Source organism: Hemitrygon akajei, chromosome 3 (genome assembly GCF_048418815.1).
Source record: "Hemitrygon akajei chromosome 3, sHemAka1.3, whole genome shotgun sequence".
NCBI lineage: Eukaryota > Metazoa > Chordata > Chondrichthyes > Myliobatiformes > Dasyatidae > Hemitrygon > Hemitrygon akajei.
This window is the reverse complement of record NC_133126.1, coordinates 101,936,413-101,959,724: the sequence shown is the minus strand read 5'-3', so window position 1 is coordinate 101,959,724 and position 23,312 is coordinate 101,936,413. Positions and strand designations below refer to the sequence as shown.

At 41.3% G+C, this 23,312-nt stretch overlaps 1 protein-coding gene across 7 annotated transcripts in view; it reads right to left on the bottom strand.

The window, feature by feature from the left end:
* numb (NUMB endocytic adaptor protein) overlaps positions 1 to 23,312 on the bottom strand; it is a 251,647-nt gene that overhangs the window by 115,635 nt on the left and 112,700 nt on the right. For 5 of the 7 annotated variants that reach the window (XM_073040513.1, XM_073040514.1, XM_073040512.1 and 2 more), the window contains one exon: positions 2,224 to 2,256. The exons of the other annotated variants lie outside the window; for them this stretch is intronic. In XM_073040513.1, coding sequence (XP_072896614.1) covers positions 2,224 to 2,256 — 33 coding nt within the window. The remainder of the gene's footprint in view (positions 1 to 2,223; positions 2,257 to 23,312) is intronic. 7 annotated transcript variants of the gene reach the window in all.

Genomic DNA, 23,312 nt, shown 5'->3' with positions numbered 1-23,312 from the left:
ATTCTGTCCATCAAGGGAATATGATCTTTACCAGGTGACAACCTCAACAAAAATATAGGAGAAGCACTGACTATTCTACCAGCCTCATGGACATCACTTCAAACAACAAAGAGCCCCTCCACTAATAGTGGAAGGGAGAGTGATTATGGAGTTAGATCATTTAACTTAATGCCACACATTTGAAATTAGCATGGTCCCAAACTCTCTTGTGTAAAAATATCACCAAACCTACCCAAAGAAAACACTTAAGAATGTGCTCCAATCCTTGGGAAAATATGAACACTCCCTGCTACACCTGGAAATACCTGGCTATGACTGTGAACCTCTGGTACGTGCAGACCCCACTTCAAATGCTACAGGGCACTTCTTGCACATTCCACAGAGTATCACTCCCACATTGGTGTAATCTGTTGCCTCACAACCTTCAGAACCAGAGTGGAAGCAAATCTTGCTTGATCCCAAAGGACTTCCTCAGAAAATAACTAGATGAGCAGAGAGAACCTGATTCATCCTCATTCCACCTGTAAAGTACCAAGAGTATAGTAACCACATCCCTTTGAACATTTATTAAAACAATTAGAGATATTGCCATTCATTTCCAAATAATGTTTGGGGTCAGCCTGATGGTTGTGTAGAAACTCAAAGATCTGGTTACACACAAGCTAATACCTTGCAACAGATAGTCATACAGTGCCAGAAACGGGCACTTTGTCCCACCAAGTCTATGGCAGCCACTGGCCAATTAACATACTAACATGTTGTCTTTGGGATGTGGAAGGAAATCAGAGCAACAGAAAGAAACCCATCGGAGAATATGTAAATGTTGCACAGACAGCACCACAGGTGTGTTACTGGAGTTGTAAGGCAGCAGTTCAACTGGTTGAGATAGAATTTCTCTTTTGCACTGCTGAGTATAAAAAAAACTGTACCAGGAAGACCAAGTGGGAATAAATGACCCACGAAAAGAAAAATTCATATGGGTAGCAAACACGACCAAAACAAAATGAATAGGTGACAAACCATTATGGGTTCACAAAAACACTGCACTACAGGTAGACAGATAATGTCAAAACAATAGACAGCACAAAATGAACAACCAAATTAGTTGTCAGCAACACCACATTCTGAATTAATTTAAATCTGGTCGATTAATAGGTAACAACCAGTTTCAAAAAGCTTAGTTTCAGAAAATTTTTATTATTGTCATATTTAAAAATGTGCTGTTTTGTGGATCCATTAGATCAACACAAATGTATGCTGCTGATACTACATATGAACAACCATCTGTGAAGATGATTGATCTACAGTGATTTACTTGTTTAGAGATACAGTGAGGAACAGGCCCTTCTGGTCCAATGAGCCACACTACCCAGCTACACACTTATTAACCCTTGCCAAATTACACAGCATTTAAAATGATCAATTAATGTATGAACATTTTTGGACTGTGGGAGGAAACCAGAGCACCCAGATGAAATCCACATGTTCACAGGGAGGAACATACAAGCTACTTACAGATGGCACCAGAATTGAACTCTGAACTCTGATACCGCAAGCCGTAATAGCATCATGCTAACCACTATGTTGCCTCCACCTTGCATTAAGACAATTATTCAATATGTCTATAATTTCTGCAACATGCTAAATGCTCCACAAAAGAACCATGGTAAATTACAACATCTAACTTCAGAGTGTGTGTAAATCAGTTGAGTTCCCATGATCAAATTGGACAAATTAAGATAATCTGTCCCTTGAATTGATTTTGCTTCGCAGAGTGAAGCTATACTGCAGTCTTTAAATGTGTGCGTTAAATATTTAGCCTTTTTATTCCTCTATGCCAGTTTTAATAAGCACTATTCAGATCACAGATCACCCTTAACATGTTACAGGAGAAACTGACAAGTGCAGCCCCTCTACATCCAAGAGAGTGATTTTTTGTCATTTATTTCCCCTCTTCTCCCAAACAGTAACACATATTTGCAACATATCGGTTGCAACAGCAAAATAAGAAGAAATTTATATTCACTTCACACACCAAACCATTTTAGGCCAGTGGGGGAAAAAACTGCAAACCATTCGTATTAAAAAAATTTACTTTAGAAATGAACAAACAGAGCTTTATGCAACTTTGGCCGATAAATTACTGAAAGTTACTGTCTGAAATTTAAATAGAGTGGTGTAATCCCTTAGTGCGTTAAGATCAGACTAGGCATTCAAACTTACTTTTCCAAACAGGGCTTTGAAGAACTTCCTTTCCTGGAGTGACAGGGGGAACAAGTCAGGAGACTATTACTGTGAAAAGCTACAAATACTGCAGAAGTTTCAAATCAAAGCGTAAGAACTAGTTTGGAAAGTTCTCCAGAAAGGATGTAAAGAGTCATATGTGAAGGTCACCCATAATAATGCAATGCACTCTATGGACTTGCATTAAGCTATAAGCCACCAACATGATTTAAGAACTGGGCAGAACGGTAGCTGGAGGTCCGCCACATGCTGAGCAACCAGTTAGATTTGGTATCAGCTTGGTGCTCAAGAACACGTCTAAGTTCAGTCTAAGTTGGCAGCAGCAGTTTTAACAGTACTGAACTATTTTGAGTCAGAGGCACGAGGGCCATAAGACACAACCAAAGAAAGCATTGCTATACTTGAATTTGGTCATTGCAAAATGTAAACCACCATATTATAAAAACTTTAATATTTTGTGAAATTTTTAAACTGAATCACTATCTCAAATGATGCAAACTTGCCAGAACTGCAAACTGTAGACGATTTACCAAATGTATAGCTGAAATTCAATGTTACGATTGTATGCAGTTGAACACAATTACACGAATGAAATGAATGCTGCTGCCAAGTGTTAAGATGCTAAACCAGTTATTAGATATTAATAAGTAAATCAATCCTATTGATGAATCTGTTAGCTAAGAAATTTCAGTACCACTAAATCATTCCAAATTAGGAGCATTAATTGTTTAATGGAAAGATTTTGCCTAGCAACATTAGTTAAAGTATCATACATGCAGGATTATAACTACTGTGCACTACAAGAAGAAATGAGCATTGAATTTTAATGTTTCTTATACCTGCTGAAACAAAAACAAACACTTTACATCATGATATAATAGTTATAATTAAATTACAAGAAATAGGGGCATATACAATTTGTCCCTAAAATGGAGTTCTTTTTATTTTGAAGAAAATCTGAACATGAAGAGAACAACCATCAATGACATGGGACGTAATATGATCACCAATCCACACAGAATAAATGGTGAATAGAGAAGGCTTGTGCATGGGTAATGGTTTTGTCCTGGGTAGAAGTGGATACTCAGGAAAAATTAATCTAAATCAAAAATCAATGGCAGAACAACTTCAAACAATAAAGATCTAATTCCAATGTGAATTATGGTATTTTGTTAGAAAGTGAGAATTTTAGGAAACCGAAAACAGGGAAAAAAATTCTAACAAAATTTAAACTGCAATATCAAAAGCCTGATAATTCATTTCATTTTGCTATTATTGTTTACATTATGCAATATTCTGACAAGAATTCTGATTTACTTTAATGATTTAGCTCAATTTATTAGGTCTATTAATTTCCAAAAACAAGCTAGAACTGAACGATGAGGCTACAAAAATACAGACAAATCCATCAAGCAATGATGACATTGAAACAGGAGTTGATAATAATAATGATGTTGAAGAACTAAAATCTCAATCATTCAGATAGATGAAGAAATTCCAGTGATTTTAAACAATTTATCTCAGAAGAGCTACAATAAAGTCATAATAATTTAAAATGACATGAAGGCAATGTCACTACAGATCAGATCAGATATAAAACTAAAGTATGGGATGGCTGTCACTGTCTCAGAGGACCTGTCCTGGACCTATCATATACTGTAAATACTATTGCAAAAAAGCACAACAGCACCTCTACTTCCATAGAGTCTGTGGAGATTTGGCATGTCATCAAAAACCATGGCAAACTTGTATACAGTTGGCCCTCCTTATCCGCGAGGGATTGGTTCTGGGACCCCTTGCGGATACCAAAATTCACAGATGCTCAAGTCCCTTATTCAACCTGTTTCAATGCGGTGAACCTTAGGACCCAGCGGAACCCCAGGCCTTATTTAGCGTCAGAGCTCTGAATCCGCAGTGTTTCTGTTCACAAAAGTAATCACGATCACGATTGAAAATAAAGTGGAAATAATAGAGTGATCGGAAAGAGGTGAAACGTCATCGGTCATTGGAAAAGCGTTAGGCTACGTCGGTCAACGATCATAACAATTTTAAAGGATAAAGTGAGAAAGGCTCTGCCCCGTTGAAAGCTACAATTATTACTAAGCGACGCAGCGGTTTAATTATTGGGTTTTGGGTTTTTGATCCTCCACATCAACCCGGCACAGTGGAGAGCACACTCGGGAGTGGTCTGTCACTGAATCAAACTCGGGAACTTCCATTCCCAAGCCCGGCACTGAAATATATGCTCTTAAGCGTTTTATATGCATAGAAAGGTAAATTATATACTATATACTAAGACAAATGTTTGACTAACTGACACAAAATAATACTGGATATACCTGTTCCGACTTACTTAGTAAGAGAACTTCCAATTTTTTTCTATCCCGATCCACGATAACCTACACACATCCTCCCGTATACTTTAAATCATCTCTACATTACTTATAATACCTAATACAATGTAAATGCTATGTAAAATAGTTGGTATACTGCATAATAGGGAATAATGACAAGAAAAAAAAGGCTGTACACGCTCGAACAACAAGTGCTGGAAGAGCACTTCCGGGTTTTCGCGATTCACGGTTGGTTGAATTCGTGCATGCGGAATTCGCTATTAAGGAGGACTGACTGTATACAGATGTGTGGTGGTAAGTGTAAGACTGGCTGCACTACATCAATGCCTTTGCAGAAAATCCTACAATGGTTAGTGGATTCAGTCCAGTACATCTCAGTAAAGCCCTCCCAATCATTGAGCACTTGCCATTCATCCCTCCACACTGATCTCGCTCCTGACACTTTTCTTTGCAAGTGAAACAAGTGCTACAGCTGCCTCTATACCTCCTCCCTAACTACCATTCAGGGCCCTAAATAGTTCTTCCAGATGAGTCTGTTAGGGTCATCTACTGTATCTAGCGTCTCTGGTGTGGCCTCCTGTATATTGGTGAGACCCGACGTAGACTGGGAGACCGCTTCGCTGAGCACCTACATACTTACCGCCAGAACAAGTGGGATCTTTCAGTGGCCATCCACCTTAATTCCATTTCCCATTCCCATTCCAACATGTCAGACTATAGCCCCCTTTACTGTTGCAATGAGGCCACACTCAAGTTGGAGGAGCAACACCTTATATTCCATCTGGGTAGCCTCCAACGTCGATTTCTTGAACTTCCAGTAACACACCTCCCTTCGCTATTCCCCATTCCACTCTCTCATCTTATCTCTTTACCTGCCCATCACCTCCCTCTGACACTCCACCCCCTTTTCTTCCTAACCCTTCTATCCTCTCTGATCAGATACCCCCTTCTCCAGCCATGTATCTGTTTCACCAATCAACCCCCCAGCTCTTTACTTCACCCCTCCCCCCACCCTTCCTGGTTTCACCTATCACCTTGTGTTGCTTCCTCCCCTCCCCCCACCTGACTCTGACTCCTTTTTTTCTCTTCTGTCCTGATGAAGGGTCTTGACTCAAAACCTCGACTATACTCTTTTCCATAGCCTGACCTGCTGAATTCCTCCAACATTTTGTGTGTTGACTGGATTTCCAGCATCTGCAGATTTTCTCTTGTTTACAATAGTCTGACAATAGTCAACTCATTCTCTTGCCTTCACCCCATAACCTTTGATACCCTTACAAATTAAGAATCTAAGAAAACCTCTGCACTAAATATACCCCAAAACTTGGCTTCCCCAGCCATCTATAGCAATGAGTTTTACAGATTCACCATCTTCTGGCTAAAGAAATTCCTCCTCTTCTCTGTCCTGAAGGGATATTCTTGCACTCTGAGACTGGGCCCTCTGATCCTAGACTCCTCACTATAGAAAATTTCCTCTTCATGTTCACTCTATCTAGGCCTTTCAATATTCAATAGGCTTTAATGAGATCTCCCCTCATTCTTCTAAACTCCAATGAGTACAGGCCGAGAGCCATCAGACACTCCTCATACCAGGGGTTCCCAACCCATTTTTATGCCATAGACCCCCACCATTAACCAAGGGGTCCGTCAAATTTTAATTGGGCAAAAATATTAGGAATGTTCACCAGCATGCAAATATTTTGGCTTAAATGTTCTCCAAGTGTGGTATTTTTAAGGCTGGAATCTCCTGCACTGTATACGTACACACTGATAATGTAAGAGCCTCAACACCAGAGATAGTCAGGTAGAAGTTGTTCAGAGGAAAGACGACCAGTCTTGAAACCTGATAAAGGTAAGCCACTCTTGAAGGAAGGGAGCAGAAAAAGTGGGGCAGAAAACTGCCTGATTATTGCAATGTACTTGAGGAACAATTGTTCAAGCTCATGACTGGACTAGTCACCCTCAAAGGCATTTAATATTCAGACTGCAAGTTTCTGCTTTGACCAGCAGTTCAGAGACTTGCTAGCATTGTGCACTTTGGAGTTGTCTTCAACAGCGAGAAAAATGAGACTGAGAACAAATAAAGTATTCATCAATGGACTAAACTCAATGGAAATGTTGAAAGCAGTTGAGATACAAGTACATACTTTTAAAAAAATGAAAAGAAATAAATGCCCTTTGTCAGTCAATTCTACTTGAACAAGGAAGCCTTTAACTAGCTTTGAGTCTGACTTCTGTAAATGCCTATTGTTAATGTTTTCCTCTTTTAAAAACTGTTTGTGCTTATTGTAGACATTCAATGTAAGAGCAAGGGAACGGAACTTTGAATTTTGGCTTCTTATCTCATACAATTCAATTTGTGCTTTTGCACAAACATGGACTGTAAAGCTAAAATCCCAGAAACGTGCATTTAATCTTCCTTAGCTTGATGGTCTGCTGCATTTATTCAGCAATAGAGAATTCTGCTCAATTCTCGGCAATGCACATTTGGCTAGCAGTATTTAGTTAGGTTTAAATGGTGAAAGCGATGAATGTAATGCAAATAGTTGCCATGGGATTGGTCTACGAAGTGATATTAAACAACTCACCTCAATTATTGATTAACCGGAAAACTATTGGCTGAATTAGCTCGAACAATAAATCCTCCTCAGTTACCTTAGAAGACCCAAGCTAAAACAGAGTGTGCAAGTCACCTCCACAAGGAGGAGTTGAAAAGACTTGTAGAAATCATTCTGAGAGGAAGAGAGGAACAGCCCCTCAACTCTAAATGACAGAGAGGGGATCTGTGATACAGGCTCTCCCACCTTTAACCATCTCCAAGTAATTATCTATCCAACTCAGATTTAAAATACAAATGACCTTCTAGTAGCTGATATTTACATAAGTTTCATTTTCACCTGAAAGAAATGCCACCTTGTGCTGAACTACCCAATTAGCAGAATTAGTTTTGTCCACCTATGGCGCCATCTAATTAATTCTGAGCCCAAAAGACATTTCGTCTGCTGCCTCTACGTCTGCTTATTTCTTTGACCAGAAGTTTTCATCCCAAACAATGAACAACTTCTCCCGTTCGGAACTACCATAGATTTCGCACTACAGAGCGCACCTGATTAAAAGCCGCTGGCTCTAATTTTAGAAAGAAAATCAATTTTGTACTTGTACAAGCCGCACCGGATTTTAGGCCGCAGGTGTCCCACGTTGTAATAAGAGTTATTTACACAGAAAGATATTACACATGAGGATTTTTTAACTTTTAATTAAATCCGTATGGTAACATAAACAAATACACATTGCAAATGCCTTTAACTTAAAAGCAGCGTTTTCGCTCGGGTCTAACGTGCTCGGCTAATGTGCTCGGGTCTAACGTGCTCGGGTCTAACGTGCTCGGCTAATGTGCTCAGGTCTAATGTGCTATCGCAAACCAGTATTTCCCACAAGACCGCGGCAAAACCGGATGTGATGTCATAGTATCCCGGGATGTACAGAAAACAAACAGATAGATACTTTATTCAACTAGAAAATACTAACAAATGAATTACTAAGCGAAAATATTATAAACTAAATAACTGCCATAAAGGCAGCACAATGCTTTTCTTCGAGTGTTTTCCATGTTGCTGAGGGTGAGTACAAATGACTGATTTACAATAATTTAATTGTGAAAGTGCACTTGATTTATCGTACAATTTCATTGGACCTCTGTGAACTACTCATCAATTTTATTGGTCTACTGTTACGAGGCAAAATGTTTTTGGCGGCATGAAAAAAAATCATGCATTAGCCGCACCGTAGTAAAGGCCGCAGTGTTCAAAGCTGTTCAAAGCGTGGGAAAAAAGTAGCGGCTTATAATCCGACATCTACGGTACTAATCCACTTGGGCCTTCTCACTGGCCTCTTACCCTTTAGGAATCTATTCAAAGTCTGCCATCAACTGCAAGAGGACAAGAATCACCTTGCTTTTTTCAAGTCCCTTCAATCCCTTTCAACCCTCTGAAGTTGCAGCTCTCTGCTCACAGAGAACCATCCTGGTATCATCCTTAAATGTTTTGACAAGGGTGGTGCTATTGTGATGCAGCATTACTTTTAATGCCAATCTCCACCTTGTTCTCATCTTTGCAGTCATTCTCTGACTCTTCCCTTCTTGAGTCTGTCTCTTTCTCTCTCTCAGGAGAAAAGCTAGCTATAAATTTCCATTACCAGCCTATAGACTTTCATAGATACCTGGACTTTAATTCCTCCCATTTACATTCTCAAAGTATTCCATTCTATTTTCCAGTTCCAATGACTCTATTGTGTTTAGCCCAATGATGAAACTAAAATGTCCTCTTTCTTCCATAAGTGCAGCTTTCCCTTTACCTTAAAGGACAAATTCCTTGACTATATCTCAAGGCAAGTTCCAAATTCAAAATAAATATATTATCCAAGTATGTACAGTACTGTGCACAAGTCTTAGGCATATATATACACCTAACCCTAAACCACCAGGCAAGGTCATTTGATTCCAAACAATTGGTTTATTGATCATTACAGAATGTCTCCCTAATGCTTTCTCCCCTGTCCATTTCCCTTTTCCCTGACCATGATTCCCCTCTCCCTGCCCCCTTCTCACACTCAGTGCAGAATAGACACCCGTATCAGATTCAGGTTTATCATCACTCACATCATGAAATTTGTTATTTGCAGCAACAGTACAGTGCAATACACAAAGTTACTACAATTAGGCACATATATAGCTATATGACACCAGAAACTACCATGAGATTCATTTTATTGCAGGCTGTAAGTACAATAGAATCAATTAAAAAGTATACACAAATATTGATACACAACCAATGTGCAAAAGATAAACTGTGCAAATAAAAATAAATAAATGAACTGAGAACAGGAGTTGTGAGTCCATAGGTTGTGGAATCAGTTCAGAGTTGAGGTAAGTCAAGCCAAGTTTATTATCAACTATATACATGTATATAACATAAATAACCATAAAATGTACATTCTTCAAACCAGGGTGAAAAGCATATAGTATACATAACACATGATAACTTATAAAATCCACAAATGAATCACACATTTGTAAAAAACTAAGGTGCATTGATTTTAAATATTGGAAGATACAGAACAGATTAACCAGTGACACTTTGAATACAATGTAGCTGGGAGTTCAGAAGCCTCATAGCCTGGGGTAAGAAACTGTTTCCCATCCTGACCATTCTTATTTTTATGGATCGTATCCTCCCTGATGCTAGAAAGTCAAAGAGGATGCTGGATGGATTATTACTAAGGGCCCCGCATATGCAGTGCTCCCGAGAAATGGATGGTAGGGAGACCCCCTATGATCCTCTCAGGGGTTCTCACAGTCCTTTGTAGGGACTTCCAGTCCAGTGCTCGACTGCTCCCATACCAGAAGGAGATGCAACTTGTCAAGATGCTCTCAATTGTGCTCCTGTAAATGTAGTTACAATGGGATGTGGTAGCCTTACTTGCCTTAATCTTCTTAGGAGGTGGAGGCGCTGCTGTGCCTTCTTGTGCAGGGAGGTGATATTAAGGGACCAGGTGAGGTCATCTGTGATGTGAACTCCTAGGAACTTGGTGCACTTAGGTCTCTCAACGGAGGAGCCATGTACTCACAGAGGGGTGAAATGGTCCAGTGATTCAAGAGTCTGATGGTTGAAAGGCAATAAGAGTCCCCGTACCTGGTGGTGTGGAACCTATGGCTCCTTCCCAATGGCAGCAGTGAGAAGAGTGCATGACCTAGATGATGAGGGTCCTTGATTGTGGATAATGCACAATTCTGGCAGTGCTTCTTGCAGATGTGCTCAGTGGTGGTGAGATCTTTGCCTGTAATGGACTGGGCTGCATCGGCCACTGTTTATAGACTTTCCCTTCTTGGGCACTGGTGTTTCCATACCAAGCCATAATCTCCACGGCACATCATTAGAAGTTCGCCAGAATTTAGTTGACGTACCAAACCTGAGCAAACTCTAAGTACATAAAGCACTGTCATGCTCGACTTTCTCATCATTTGGTAGAGCGTAGAAAGAAAACTCTGCTTGCGCTGAACTGGCACATGTCAGGCCCCCACCCTTGCGTTTATCCCAAACCGGTATTTTCCCACAAGACGCGGCGAAACCGGATGTGACGTCCTCGCCGCGATATATTACAGATAACGAATTTTACTTAAACAATCCTAACTTTAACTAAAAAATGCTAACACATGAATTACTAAGCGAAAATATTATAAACTAAATAACTGCCATAAAGGCAGCACAACCCTTATTACATGCCTTTTCCAGCTCCCTTTGCAAACTGAACCCCACATCTTGGCTACTATTTAGAGGCCTATATATGATTCCCATAATGTTTTTTTTACCCCTGCAATTTCTTAACTTCACCCACAAAGATTCAACATTCTCTGACCCTATGTCACATTTAACTAAAGATGTAATTCCTTAGCTTATCAATAGAGCCACAGCACCGCCTACACCTTCCTGCCTGTCCTTTCAATACAAAGTACAGTCGACCCTCCTTATCCACGGGTTCCACATGTGTCGATTCAACCAACTGCGGATTGGGAAAACCAATAAGTTCTCTCTCCAGCACTCATTGTTGGAGCATTGTTCACCTCACGTCTCATTCAGTCGCTACTTTGTTTCTGTGAAAAAATGGCTCCTAAAAAGCAATTAAGTGGTCAAAGCAATTCCTCAAAGGCTAAGAGTGCTATCTCTTACTGAGAAAGTAGAAATCTTAGATCTTTTGGAAAGTGGCATGTTACTTGCCAAAGTGCGCAGTAAGGTCAGTAAGAACGAATCCAGCATTCGCACAATAAAGCAAAAAGAAGCTGAAATTCGTGGAAGAGTTAGTGCTACCCCTACAACAGCAAAAACGGTCTCTCTGGTTTGTAATGAAGTGCTTGCAAAGACTGAGAAAGCATAAGTGTGTGGCTAGAGGAGATGTCACAGAAGCATATCTCTGTTGATGGCAAAATTATACATGAAAAAGCACTTAGCCTCTACGAGCACTACAGTGACGGGGTTGAGGAGAGCGAGAGGAAAGAGTTTAAGGCTAGTAAGGAATGGCTGGCTGGCTATGTAAAGACCTACAGCCTCAAGAATGTAAAGATCACGGGAGAACCTGGATCAGCGTTCCTAGAAGAGCTACAATGGTTGCGTCTGTACTGAACATGTACAGACTTTTTTTTCTTGTTATTATTCCCTAAACAATACAGTATAACAACTATTTACATAGCATTTACATTGTATTAGGTATTATAAGTAATCTAGAGATGATTTAAAGTATACGGGAGGCTGTGCATAGGTTATATGCAAATACTTTGCCATTTTATATAAGGGACTTGAGCATCCGCGTTTTTTGGTGTCTCTGAGGGGTCCTGGAACCAATCCCCTGTGGATAAGGAGGGCCGACTGTATATCCTTTGATGTTATGGCCTTCTTTCAGCCACGGCTCAGTGATGCCCACAACGTCTTTTGTTTGGATAAAAGATTGGCTTAAAGGAAGAAAGCAGAGGGTAGTTGTGGAAGGAAAGTATTCTGCCTGGAGGTCGGTGACTACTGGAGTGTCGCAGGGATCTGTCCTAGAACCCCTGCTATTTGTGATTTTTATAAATGACCTAGATGTAGAGGCGGAAAGATGGGTGAGTAAGTTTGCGGATGACACTAAGATTGGAGGAGTTGTGGATGGAAAAATGGCAGATGGAGTTCAATCTGGATAAGTGTGAGGTGATGCATTTTGGAAGGACAAACCAGAAGACTGAGTACAGGATTAATGGTCAGTTACTTAAGAGTGTGGATGAACAAAGGGACCTTGGGATTCAAATCCATACATCCCTCAAGGTCGCTGCACAGGTTGATAGGGTAGTTAAGAAGGCCTATGGGATGCTAGGCTTCATTAACAGGGGGATTGAGTTCAAGAGTAGAGAGGTCATGTTGCAACTCTACAAATCTCTAGTGAGACCGCACTTAAGAGTATTGTGTTCAATTCTGGTCACCTCATTATAGGAAGGATGTGGAAGCTATGGAGAAGGTGCAGAGGAGATTTACCAGGATGTTGCCTGGATTGGAGAACAAGTCATATGAAGCAAGGTTGGCAGACATGGGACTTTTCTCTTTAGAGCGTAGAAGAATGAGAGGGGACTTGATAGAGGTCTACAAGATTATGAGAGGCATGGATAGGGTGGATAGTCAGTACCCGTTTCCCAAGGCACCAATAGCAAACACCAGAGGGCATATGTACAAAATTAAGGGAAGGAAGTTTAGGGGAGACATCGGGTAAGTTTTTTTTTTACACAGAGGGTTGTGAGTGGCTGGAATGACTTGCCAGGGATGGTGGTGGAGGCTAAAACATTAGGGGTATTTAAGAGCCTCTTGGACAGGCACATGGATGAAAGAAAAATGGAAGGTTATGGGGTAGTGTGGGTTTAGTACTTTTTTTTAAGGATTATATGGGTCGGCACAACATGGAGGGCTGAAGGGCCTGTACTGTGCTGTAGTGTTCTATGGTTATACCAACCAATCTCTAATTGCACCACAAGTTCGTCCACCTTATTCGAAATGCTACGTGCATTTAAATACAACACCTTTAGTCCTGCATTCTTCGCTCTTTTGAATTTTGCCTCTGTGGTACAATTTAGCTCTTTACTCTGTCTGCATTTGTACCCAGTCATTGGCATGTCCTTCATTACATTCATACTACACCCATCATCTACTTGTAAACCTGCTGGTTCATCCTCAACTCTATCATACTGGTTCCCAAGTCCCTGCCATACAAGTTTAAATCATTAAGCAAAGGGTCCATGGACCCCACATTGGGAACCTCTGCCCTGGAGAAAGTAACCTCTCTACATTGAAGTATCCAGGCATTGAGCAACCACCCAAATAATTTATCTCATGACCTTACAATTCAATGAAATTACATTACTTTAAATAGTTATATCCAATCTAATTCATCTCATACAGCACAATACAGGCCCTTCAGCCCACAAAGCTGTGCCGAACATGTCCTTACCCTAAAAATTACCTAGAGCTACCTGTAGCCCTCTATTTTTCTGAGCTCCATGTACCTATCCAGGAGTCTCTTAAAAGACTATTGTATTCGCCTCCACCACTGTCACCGGCAATCCATTCCACGCACTCACCACTCTCAGTAAAAAACTTACTCCTGACGTCTCCTCTGTACCCTACTTCCAGGCACCTTAAAACTGTGCCCTCTCATGTTAGCCATTTCAGCCCTGGGAAAAAGCCTCTGACTATCCACACGATCTATGCCTCTCATCGTCATATACACTTTTATCAGGTCACCTCTCATCCTCCGTCACTCCAAGGAAAAAAGGATGAGTTCACTCAACCTATTCTCATAAGGCATGCTCCACAATCCAGGCAACATTCTTGTAAATCTCCTCTGCACCCTTTCTATGGCTTCCACGTCCTTCCTGTAGTGAGGTGACCAGAACTGAGCACAGTACTACAAGTGGGTTTTGACCCAGGGTCCTATATAGCTGCAACATTACCTCTCAGCTCCTAAACTCAATCCCACGATTGATAAAGGCCAATGCACCGTATGCTTTCGTAACCACAGAGTCAACCTGCGCAGCAGCTTTGAGTGCCCTATGGACTTTGACCCCAAGATCCCTCTTATCCTCCACATTGCCAAGAGTCTTACCATTAATACTATATTCTGCCATCACATTTGACCTACCAAAATGGATCACCTCACACTTATCTGGGTTGAACTCCATCGGCCACTTCTCAGAACAACAACACACACAAAATGCTGGTAGAACACAGCAGGCTAGGCAGCATCTATAGGGAGAAGCGCTGTCGACGTTTCAGGCCGAGACCCTTCGTCAGGACTAACCGAAAGGAAAGAGGCCACTTCTCAGCTCAGTTTTGCATCCTATCAATGTCTTACTGAAACTTCTGAAGTCCTCCACACTATCTACAACACCCCCAACCTTTGTGTCATCAGCAAATTTACTAACCCATCCCTCCACCCTCTTCATCCAGGTCATTTATAAAAATCCCAAAACAGATCCCTGAGGCACACCACTGGTGACCAACCTCCATGCAGAATATGACCTGTCTACATCCACTCTCTGCCTTCTGTTGGCAAGCCAGTTCTGGATCCACAAAGCAATGTCCCCTTGGATCCCATGCCTCCTTACTTTCTCAATAAGCCTTGCATGGGGTACCATGTCAAAGCCTTGCTGAAATCCATATACACTGAATCTACTGCTCTACCTTCATCAAGGTTTTTAGTCACAACCTCAAAAAATTCATTTAGGCTCGTAAGGCATGACCTGCCTTTCACAAAGCCATGCTGCCTATTCCTAATTATATTATGCCTCTCCAAATGTTCATAAATCTTGCCTCTCAGGATCTTCTCCATCAACTTACAACCACTGAAGTAAGACTCAATGGTCTATCTCTACTCTGTCTTGAATAATGGAACAACATCCGCAACCCTCCAATCCACCGGAACCTCTCCCATCCCCATTGATGATGCACAGATACTTACCAGAAGCTCAACAATCTCCTCCCTCACCTAGGGTTGAAGTGTGTGTATTGTAATAGAGTCAGGGAGTGTGCTGAAGTGGGTATTGTAATACAGTCAGGGGGTGGGCTGAAGTGTACGTATTGTAATAGAGTCAGGGTGTGAGTTGAAATGTGTGATTGTAATATAGTCAGGGGTGGGTTGGTGCGTGTGTATTGTAATACAGTTAGGGAGTGGGCTGAGGTGTGCGTATTGTAATGTAGTCAGGGGTGTGGGTTGAAGTGTGTGTATTTTACAGAATGCAGACCGGGGTGGGTTGAAGTATGTGTATTTTACAGAATGTAGATGGGGGGTGGGTTGAAGTGTGTGTATTGTAATGCAAGGCACATCAGGAACAAATTATTTTTATTTATTTGGAGGAACAGGCCCTTTGATTTTCACCACCAACAAGTCTGATTTAACCCTAACCTAATCGCAGGACAATTTACAATATCCAATTAATCTTACCAGTAAGTCTTTGGTCTGTAGACCCAGAGAAAACCTAGACATTCCATAGGAGATTGTACTGAGAGTCCTTACAGTGGATGTTGGGATTAAACTTTGAACTCCAATAGCATTGCCCAAAATACTACTCTACCATGGCACCCAAAGTTGATGAACTTAGACAATGTGCCAGTACATGGAATTACAACGTTGTGACCATTACAGTAGCTTGACTGTCACAAGGGTAGGAATAGCTGCTCAGTGTTCCGGGGTTTGTATGTTTCAAAATGGATGAGGAGGTTATTAAAGAGATGGAGGAGTGGCATTGCTAATGAGGGATGGTATCACAACTGTAGAAAAGGAGAATGTCACGAAGGGATTGTCAGTGTGGATGGAAGTCAGAAACAGGAAGGGAGCAATGACTCTATAGGAAGTACTCTCTAGACTCTCCCATTAGCAACAGGAATGCTGAGATATAGATCGGAAGGCAGAATTTAGAAAGGGGCAAAAATAACAGGGTTGTTGTCACAAGTGACTTCAACTTCCCTTATATTGATTGGCTCCTCCTTAGTGCAAAAAGTTTAGATTGGGTGGAATGTGTTAGGTGTGTCCAGGAAGACAATATGCTGACAGGCCAACTAGGGGAGAGGCCTGTCAACATATTGTCTAGGGAATCTCTTAGTGGGAGAGCATTTCAATGATAGTGACCACAACTCCCTGATCTTTTCCTACAGCCTTGAACAGGGATATGAGCAGAATACATGGAACAGTATTTAACTGGGTGGGGAGAACAATGACACTGTTAGACAGAAACTTGGTAGTGTAACTAGAAACAGGTGTACCAAGGGAAATACAGAACTGAAATGTGGATGTTGTTTAGAAAGCACTTGTATGGGGTTCTCTACAGGTTTGTCCCATTGTTCAGATGGTAGGGTGAAGAACCATACTTAACAAAAGATGTGAAATGTCTGGTCAAGAGGAAGAAAGTTTACTTAAGATTTAGAAAGCAAGGATCAGACAGGGCTCTAGGGAGTCACAAAGTAGCCAGGAAGGAGCTTAAGAATGGATAGGAGAGCTTGAAGGGGGCATGAGAAGGCCTTGGTGAGTCGGATTCAGGAAAATCCCAAGGCGTTCTACACCTCTATAAAGAACGAGAGTGAGGGGAGGACCTATCAAGGACTGAAGAGGAAATGAGCCTGAAGTCAAAGGAGGTTGGGGAGGCCTTTAACGAATACTTTGTTTCAGTATTCACCAGTGAGAGGGACCATGATGTTTGTGAGGACAGTGTAATGCAGGTTGAGATGCTAGAACATATCGCCATTAAGAAACAGGGTGTGATTAAATTTTTGAAAAACATTAGGATAGATTAGTCCCAGGGCTGGGTGGGATACACTCAACATTACAATGGGAAGAGAGGGAAGAGATTGTTGTACCTTTGGTAACGATCTTTGAATTCTCATTGTCTGGGGCCAGGTGATTGGAGGGCAGCAAATGTTTTTGCCTTCATTCAAGAAAGGGTGTAGGAATAAACCAGAGAATTATGGACCAGTGACTCTTTATAAATCAGTGGTGAGCAAATTATTGGAGGTCAGTGACGAGTGATGTTTCACAGGAATCTGTTGTCATTTTAATAAATGATTTGGTGAGGAAATGGAAGGGTGGGTTAGTAAGTTTGCAGATGACTTAAAGTTTGGAGTCGTGGCTAGCGTAGAAGGTTGTCATACATTATAACAGGACTTTGACAAGATGTAGGCTAGAAAAGTTCAACTGGAAAAGCGTGGAGAGATTTACTTTGGAAGGTTGAACTTAAAAGCAGAAAATAAGGTTAATGGTAGCTTTCTCAACAGTGTGGAGGAACATAGGAGTTGATGTCCATTGATTCCTCAAAGTTGTCATGGAACTTAATCAGGTTATTAAGGTGTATGGTTTCGGCCCAAAACGTCGACTGTACTCTTTTCCTAGATGCTGCCTGGCCTGCTGAGCTCCTCCATTATTTTGTGTGTGTTGTATGATGCATTGGTCTTCACTAATTGCATTCTAGAGCTGCAAGAGAACGTTGCAGCTCTATCAAATCCTGGAATGCTGCATTCAGTTCTGGTCACCTAATCATAGGAAGGATATGGTAGCTTTAGAGGGGACCCAGAGAGAATTTACCAGGGTGTAGCCTGGATAAGAGAGCATGTCTAATGAGAATAGGCTGAATAAGCTTGGGCTTTTCTCTTTGAAGTGAAGGGGGGTGAGAAGTGACTTGATACTGGCATACAAGATGAATGATAGACAGAATGGATAGACAGAGACATTTTCCAGGGTGATTTCTTTTTTAACACACGGAAAGTGGTGGGTGCGTGGACTGCTCTGCCAGGAGTAATGGTAGAGGCAGACACATTAGGGACATTTAAGAAACATTTCAGATAGGCACATGGATAATTGAAAAGTGCAAGGCTATGTAGGAGGGAAGGGTCAGATTGATGTTAGAGTAGGTTATAATTGGCACAGCATTGTCAGTGGAAGGGCCTATACTGTGCTATAGTGTTCTATTTTCAATGAAAATGCATCACTGATTTCATGCTCAGCTTACAAATGGAAGGCTGTTCTAAAACTCCATAAAATCTTTATATAGAATATAAAAGCAAGAATATAATGCTGAGGCTTTAGAAGACACTGGTTAGACTGCACACAGATTATCATGAGCAGTTTTGGGCCCCTTATTGGAGTAAAGATGTGTTCTCATTGGAGAGATTCCAGAGGAGGTTAATAAAAATTATCCCAGGATCGAAAGGGTTAATGCATAAAAAGTATTTGATGGCTCTGGGCCTGTACTCTTTGGAGCATGGACGAACAAGGGAGGTCTTTCACTGAAACCTAACGAACAGTGAAAGACCCAAGATAGAGTGGAAGTGGAGTGGATGTTTACTCCAATGGGAAGAATTTACTTATCCAGGAAGTGCTGAATCTGTGGAATTTATTGCCACAGACAGCTGTGGCCAAGTCACTGGGTATATTTAAAGCAGAAATTGACAGGTTCTCAATGAATAAGGCAACAAAGGTCATGGGGAGAAGGCAGGCGAATGGGGTTGAAAAGGATAATAAATTAATCATGATGGAATGTCAGAAAGACTTAATGAGCCATATGCCTAATTCTGCTCATACATCTTATGGTCTCATTAACATTTCCTTACTTTTGTATTCCAATTTTCTAACCTGTTTTAATGATCTATTTTCTATCTAAATGCCCTCTTAAGATGAAACATGGAGATATTTACAGATGGATGACTTTCTTTCGTTATGGTCCAAGAAGCAAATGCCTGCATGAAACACATCCTAAACAGCATTTCAAGTTGAAGTTTAACCATACATGAATACCACCAAATGAAACAGCATTCCTCCAGGCCCAAGGTGCAAAACTAACACAGAACAAGGCACATAGAGCACAAATAAGATAGCAAATAGTCACACAAGAAATATATAACATAGTCCATCCATGAGTGACACATCCTGTTGATAGATAGCACATGGATGTTGTCGAGAAGAACAAGCCCTCAGCAATCCACAGATGAATGCATGCAAACCAGCTTGTCGTCCACCAAGCAAACACTGGAAGGCAGCATCGATAGGAGGGACCTGGCCCCAATCCAACATGACACCACATCACACTGCCTCCAGCATCTCCCCTCCATGGAGGCTGCAACAGGCTACTCCACTGTTTGGGCATGGCTGCTCAATAACAATTAAATTTGCGTTACACAAATGCCAGACAATCTTCATCAACACAAAAAAGATGTAACTACACAAGACATTCACCACTACAATTACCAGGTACCCCACCATCAACATCCTGTTGATTGCAATTAATCAAAATTTGAAATCATGAAAATACCATGGCTCCGAGAGCAGTTCAAACAATGGGTATCCCTTGTTGAATGAGACACCAGTATCTTTCCAATATCTGCAAGGAACAAGTCCAGAATGTTATGGAAATCAGTCCACTTGCCCAGCAGTGTGTAGCTACAGTAGAACTCATCAACCAAACATGACCAAGCAACTGCTTGATTAGGAGTCATGATTGGTACTGTAGTGCAATAAGTGATAGATTACCTTCTCAACCTACAACCTCTACCAAAGGGCAGCATAGGAATCTCAGATCTGTGGTTCCCTCTTCAGGACCCACACATCAACTTGGAAATATTTCACAATTCTTCACAACTGTAACATCTAAATCCTGTAATCTTTATGCCTAAAGCACTGTTAGATTATCTTCAGTAAAAGGACTATGGCCATTTCTGAAAATGGCTTAGTGCCATATGTTCAAGGCCAATGATAGATATACAAATTTGGACTATGATTCTGACATTGCATACTATAAATCAGTTAGTAAAAAGAGATAATACTCATGAAAAAACAGCTGAACATTAGTAATTAATGAATATCTAAAAGGTCAGGATAAAATAGTTGGCAAGTTAGGGTACAGAAGGTTTCCAAGGAGAGCTGTGCCAGCAGCTGCTCACTTTAGCAGTCTATATTTCCACAAGGAAAATTCACAGGTGTTTGGTGTCATGATAACATCCTTTCCCTCAATGTCAGCAAAACAAAAGAGCGAGATTGACTTCAGGAAGGGACAGTGCACATGCTCCTATCTACATTAATGGTGTTGAGGTTGAGAGCTTCCAGTTCCTGGGAGTGACCATCACCAATAACATCCTGGTTCAACCATGGCAGAGGTCATTGCTGAGAGAAAGCCTCTATTTTTCAGGAGGCGAAAAGACATTCGGTATACCCCATTAACTCTTACACATTTTTAATCAATGCACCACAGAAAGCATCACAGAATACATAATGGCTTGGTATGGCAAATTGCTGTGAAAGTGACAAGAAACTGTAGGGAGTTGTCGACATGACTCGGTACATCACAAAACTTAACCAAAACTGGACTCTGATTATATATTGGCTGCTTTGCTAATACAGTGAGAAATATAAGACCCTAAGCACCCTGACATCCTCTTTTCTCCTTCTCCATCAAGAAGATACAAAAAACATAGAAACACATACCACAAGGTCAAGGACAACATCTAATCCACTGTTAAGACTACTAAAGAGATAAGTTGGACTACTGACCTCACAATCCACCTCAGTATATTTTGCACCTTATTGTTTACCTGTATTGCCCTTCCTCTATATATCTACTTTATTCTGCATTCTATTATTGTTTTACCTTGTTCTATCTCAATGCCCTCTGCATTGATCTGCTCTGTATGAGCAGCATGTGAGACAGGTTTTTCCACTGTATATCTGTACATGTGACAACAACAAAACAAATCCGGTTCCCAATTCCAAATGTAGGCAGCAATGGATTGAAGTGGTAATGGAGAATGTGCATATCCAAAGTTAGCGTGACTACAGTCATTGCTTTGATACAAATCATATAGATACATTTTAGCTTTTGTGAAGTGGCACTGGGGCACACTGCAGATTTACTCATTGGTATTATTTTGATTAAGAAAGCACTACTCCTTCAATAACATTATATCAAAGGCAGCAGAAATGAAAATAAACTAGCAGCAATCAAATTTTAAATAATAGTCAAACTTGAACAGAAAGTTCTGGGGAAAAGTTATTGGAATAGCACACACGATTCTCTAACTTCAGATTCCTCTGTGTTGTACTGTTTGCGTCAACATCAAACACAACCTTGGGCAGCCTGCAAGTGTTGCTTCACATTCCAGTGCCAACATGGTATGGCCACCATGTTCACAGGACAACAGCAAAACAAACCCTGTTCCTCCCTACCACCTGCAAAAGCCCATACACAGACAGTCCTCCAACCTGATGTCTTCAGCCTCCAGTGCACTCAGACTCAGACTCTCTGGGCCTTCACCTTCCGTTGTGGACTTACAGAACAGGTTTCTAGCCATAAAGCCTCGACTTCCAATCGACCTTTGGCATCAACTCAGGATTTGCCAATGATGATAAATGAAGACCCTGGATGAGGACCCTGAATTCTAGGGCTTGAACACCAATGATCGGGATCCCAACACTACACCTCCAACTCCAATGTTGCCATATCAGGGTCACTGTTACTCGTGCCTCCTGGGCACATGGAACTCCGATCCCGGAAGATGCCGTCGACTTGCTGACCTGGAGGGTGGGGGGCCACCATCACTGGTCTGCCAGTCTGACATACAATCATGGATGTTCTTCGTCTTAAATTCATGTCACTGACCTTTGAACTCTAAGCAGAGGCCTAGATTCCTAACTGAGTTCTAACTACCCATCTTCCTATCCCTAACACAAATCTGACACCCAACTCTCCTCTAACCTCAAAACCATCTTACGAACCCAAGAAACAATTAATCTGAGCCATGACCTCAGAGACCACAACTCGGCATTATCTTCATCGTAAAGTCCTCAGTTTTATATACCTCAAGGGTCAACTCTCAGCCTCTGATGCTCCAAAGGAAACAGTCCCAGCTTATCTAGCTTTTCCTACTAACTCAAGCCCTCCCACTCCCAGAAACATCCTGGTGAATCTTCTCTGCACCTTTTCCAAGTTAATCACATCTTTGCTTTTGTATGGTGACCACCAACATCTTGTACATTTGCAACTCCTTTACTGAATGCCGTCAGGGGAGAAACATAGAACACTATAGCACAGTACAGGCCCTTCAGCCCTCCATGTTGTGCCGACCCATATAATCCTTAAAAAAAAGTACTAAACCCACACTACCCCATAACCTTCCATTTTTCTTTCATCCATGTGCCTGTCCAAGAGGCTCTTAAATACCCCTAATGTTTTAGCCTCCACCACCATCCCTGGCAAGTCATTCCAGCCACTCACAACCCTCTGTGTAAAAAAAAAAACTTACCCGATGTCTCCCCTAAACTTCCTTCCCTTAATTTTGTACATATACCCTCTGGTGTTTGTTATTGGTGCCCTGGGAAACAGGTACTGACTATCCACCCTATCTATGCCTCTCATAATCTTGCAGACCTCTATCAAGTCCCCTCTCATTCTTCTACGCTCCAAAGAGAAAAGTCCCAGCTCTGCTAACCTTGCTTCATATGACTTGTTCTCCAAACCAGGCAACATCCTGGTAAATCTCCTCTGCACCTTCTCCATAGCTTCCACATCCTTCCTATAATGAGGTGACCAGAATTGAACACAATACTCTAAGTGCGGTCTCACCAGAGATTTGTAGAGTTGCAACATGACCTCTCTACTCTTGAACTCAATCCCCCTGTTAATGAAGCCTAGCATCCCATAGGCCTTCTTAACTACCCTATCAACCTGTGCAGCGACCTTGAGGGATGTATGGATTTGAATCCCAAGGTCCCTTTGTTCATCCATACTCTTAAGTAACTGACCAATAATCCTGTACTCAGTCTTCTGGTTTGTCCTTCCAAAATGCTTCACCTCACAATTATCCGGATTGAACTCCATCTGCCATTTTTCTGCCCAACTCTGCAGCCTGTCTATATCCTCTTGTAACCTTCAACAACCTGAGGCTCCATCCACAACTCCTCCAATCTTCGTATCATTCGCAAACTTACTCACCCATCCTTCCGCCTCTACATCCAGGTCATTTATAAAAAATCATAAATTGCAGGGGTCCCAGGACAGATCCCTGCAGCACTCCACTAGTCATTACTTCATTACTTCGAAGTGACTACTTCACTAGTCCAGAAGTAGCAGAATACATTGTCAGCTGAAGCTTACTGAGTGTCAAAAGGTGC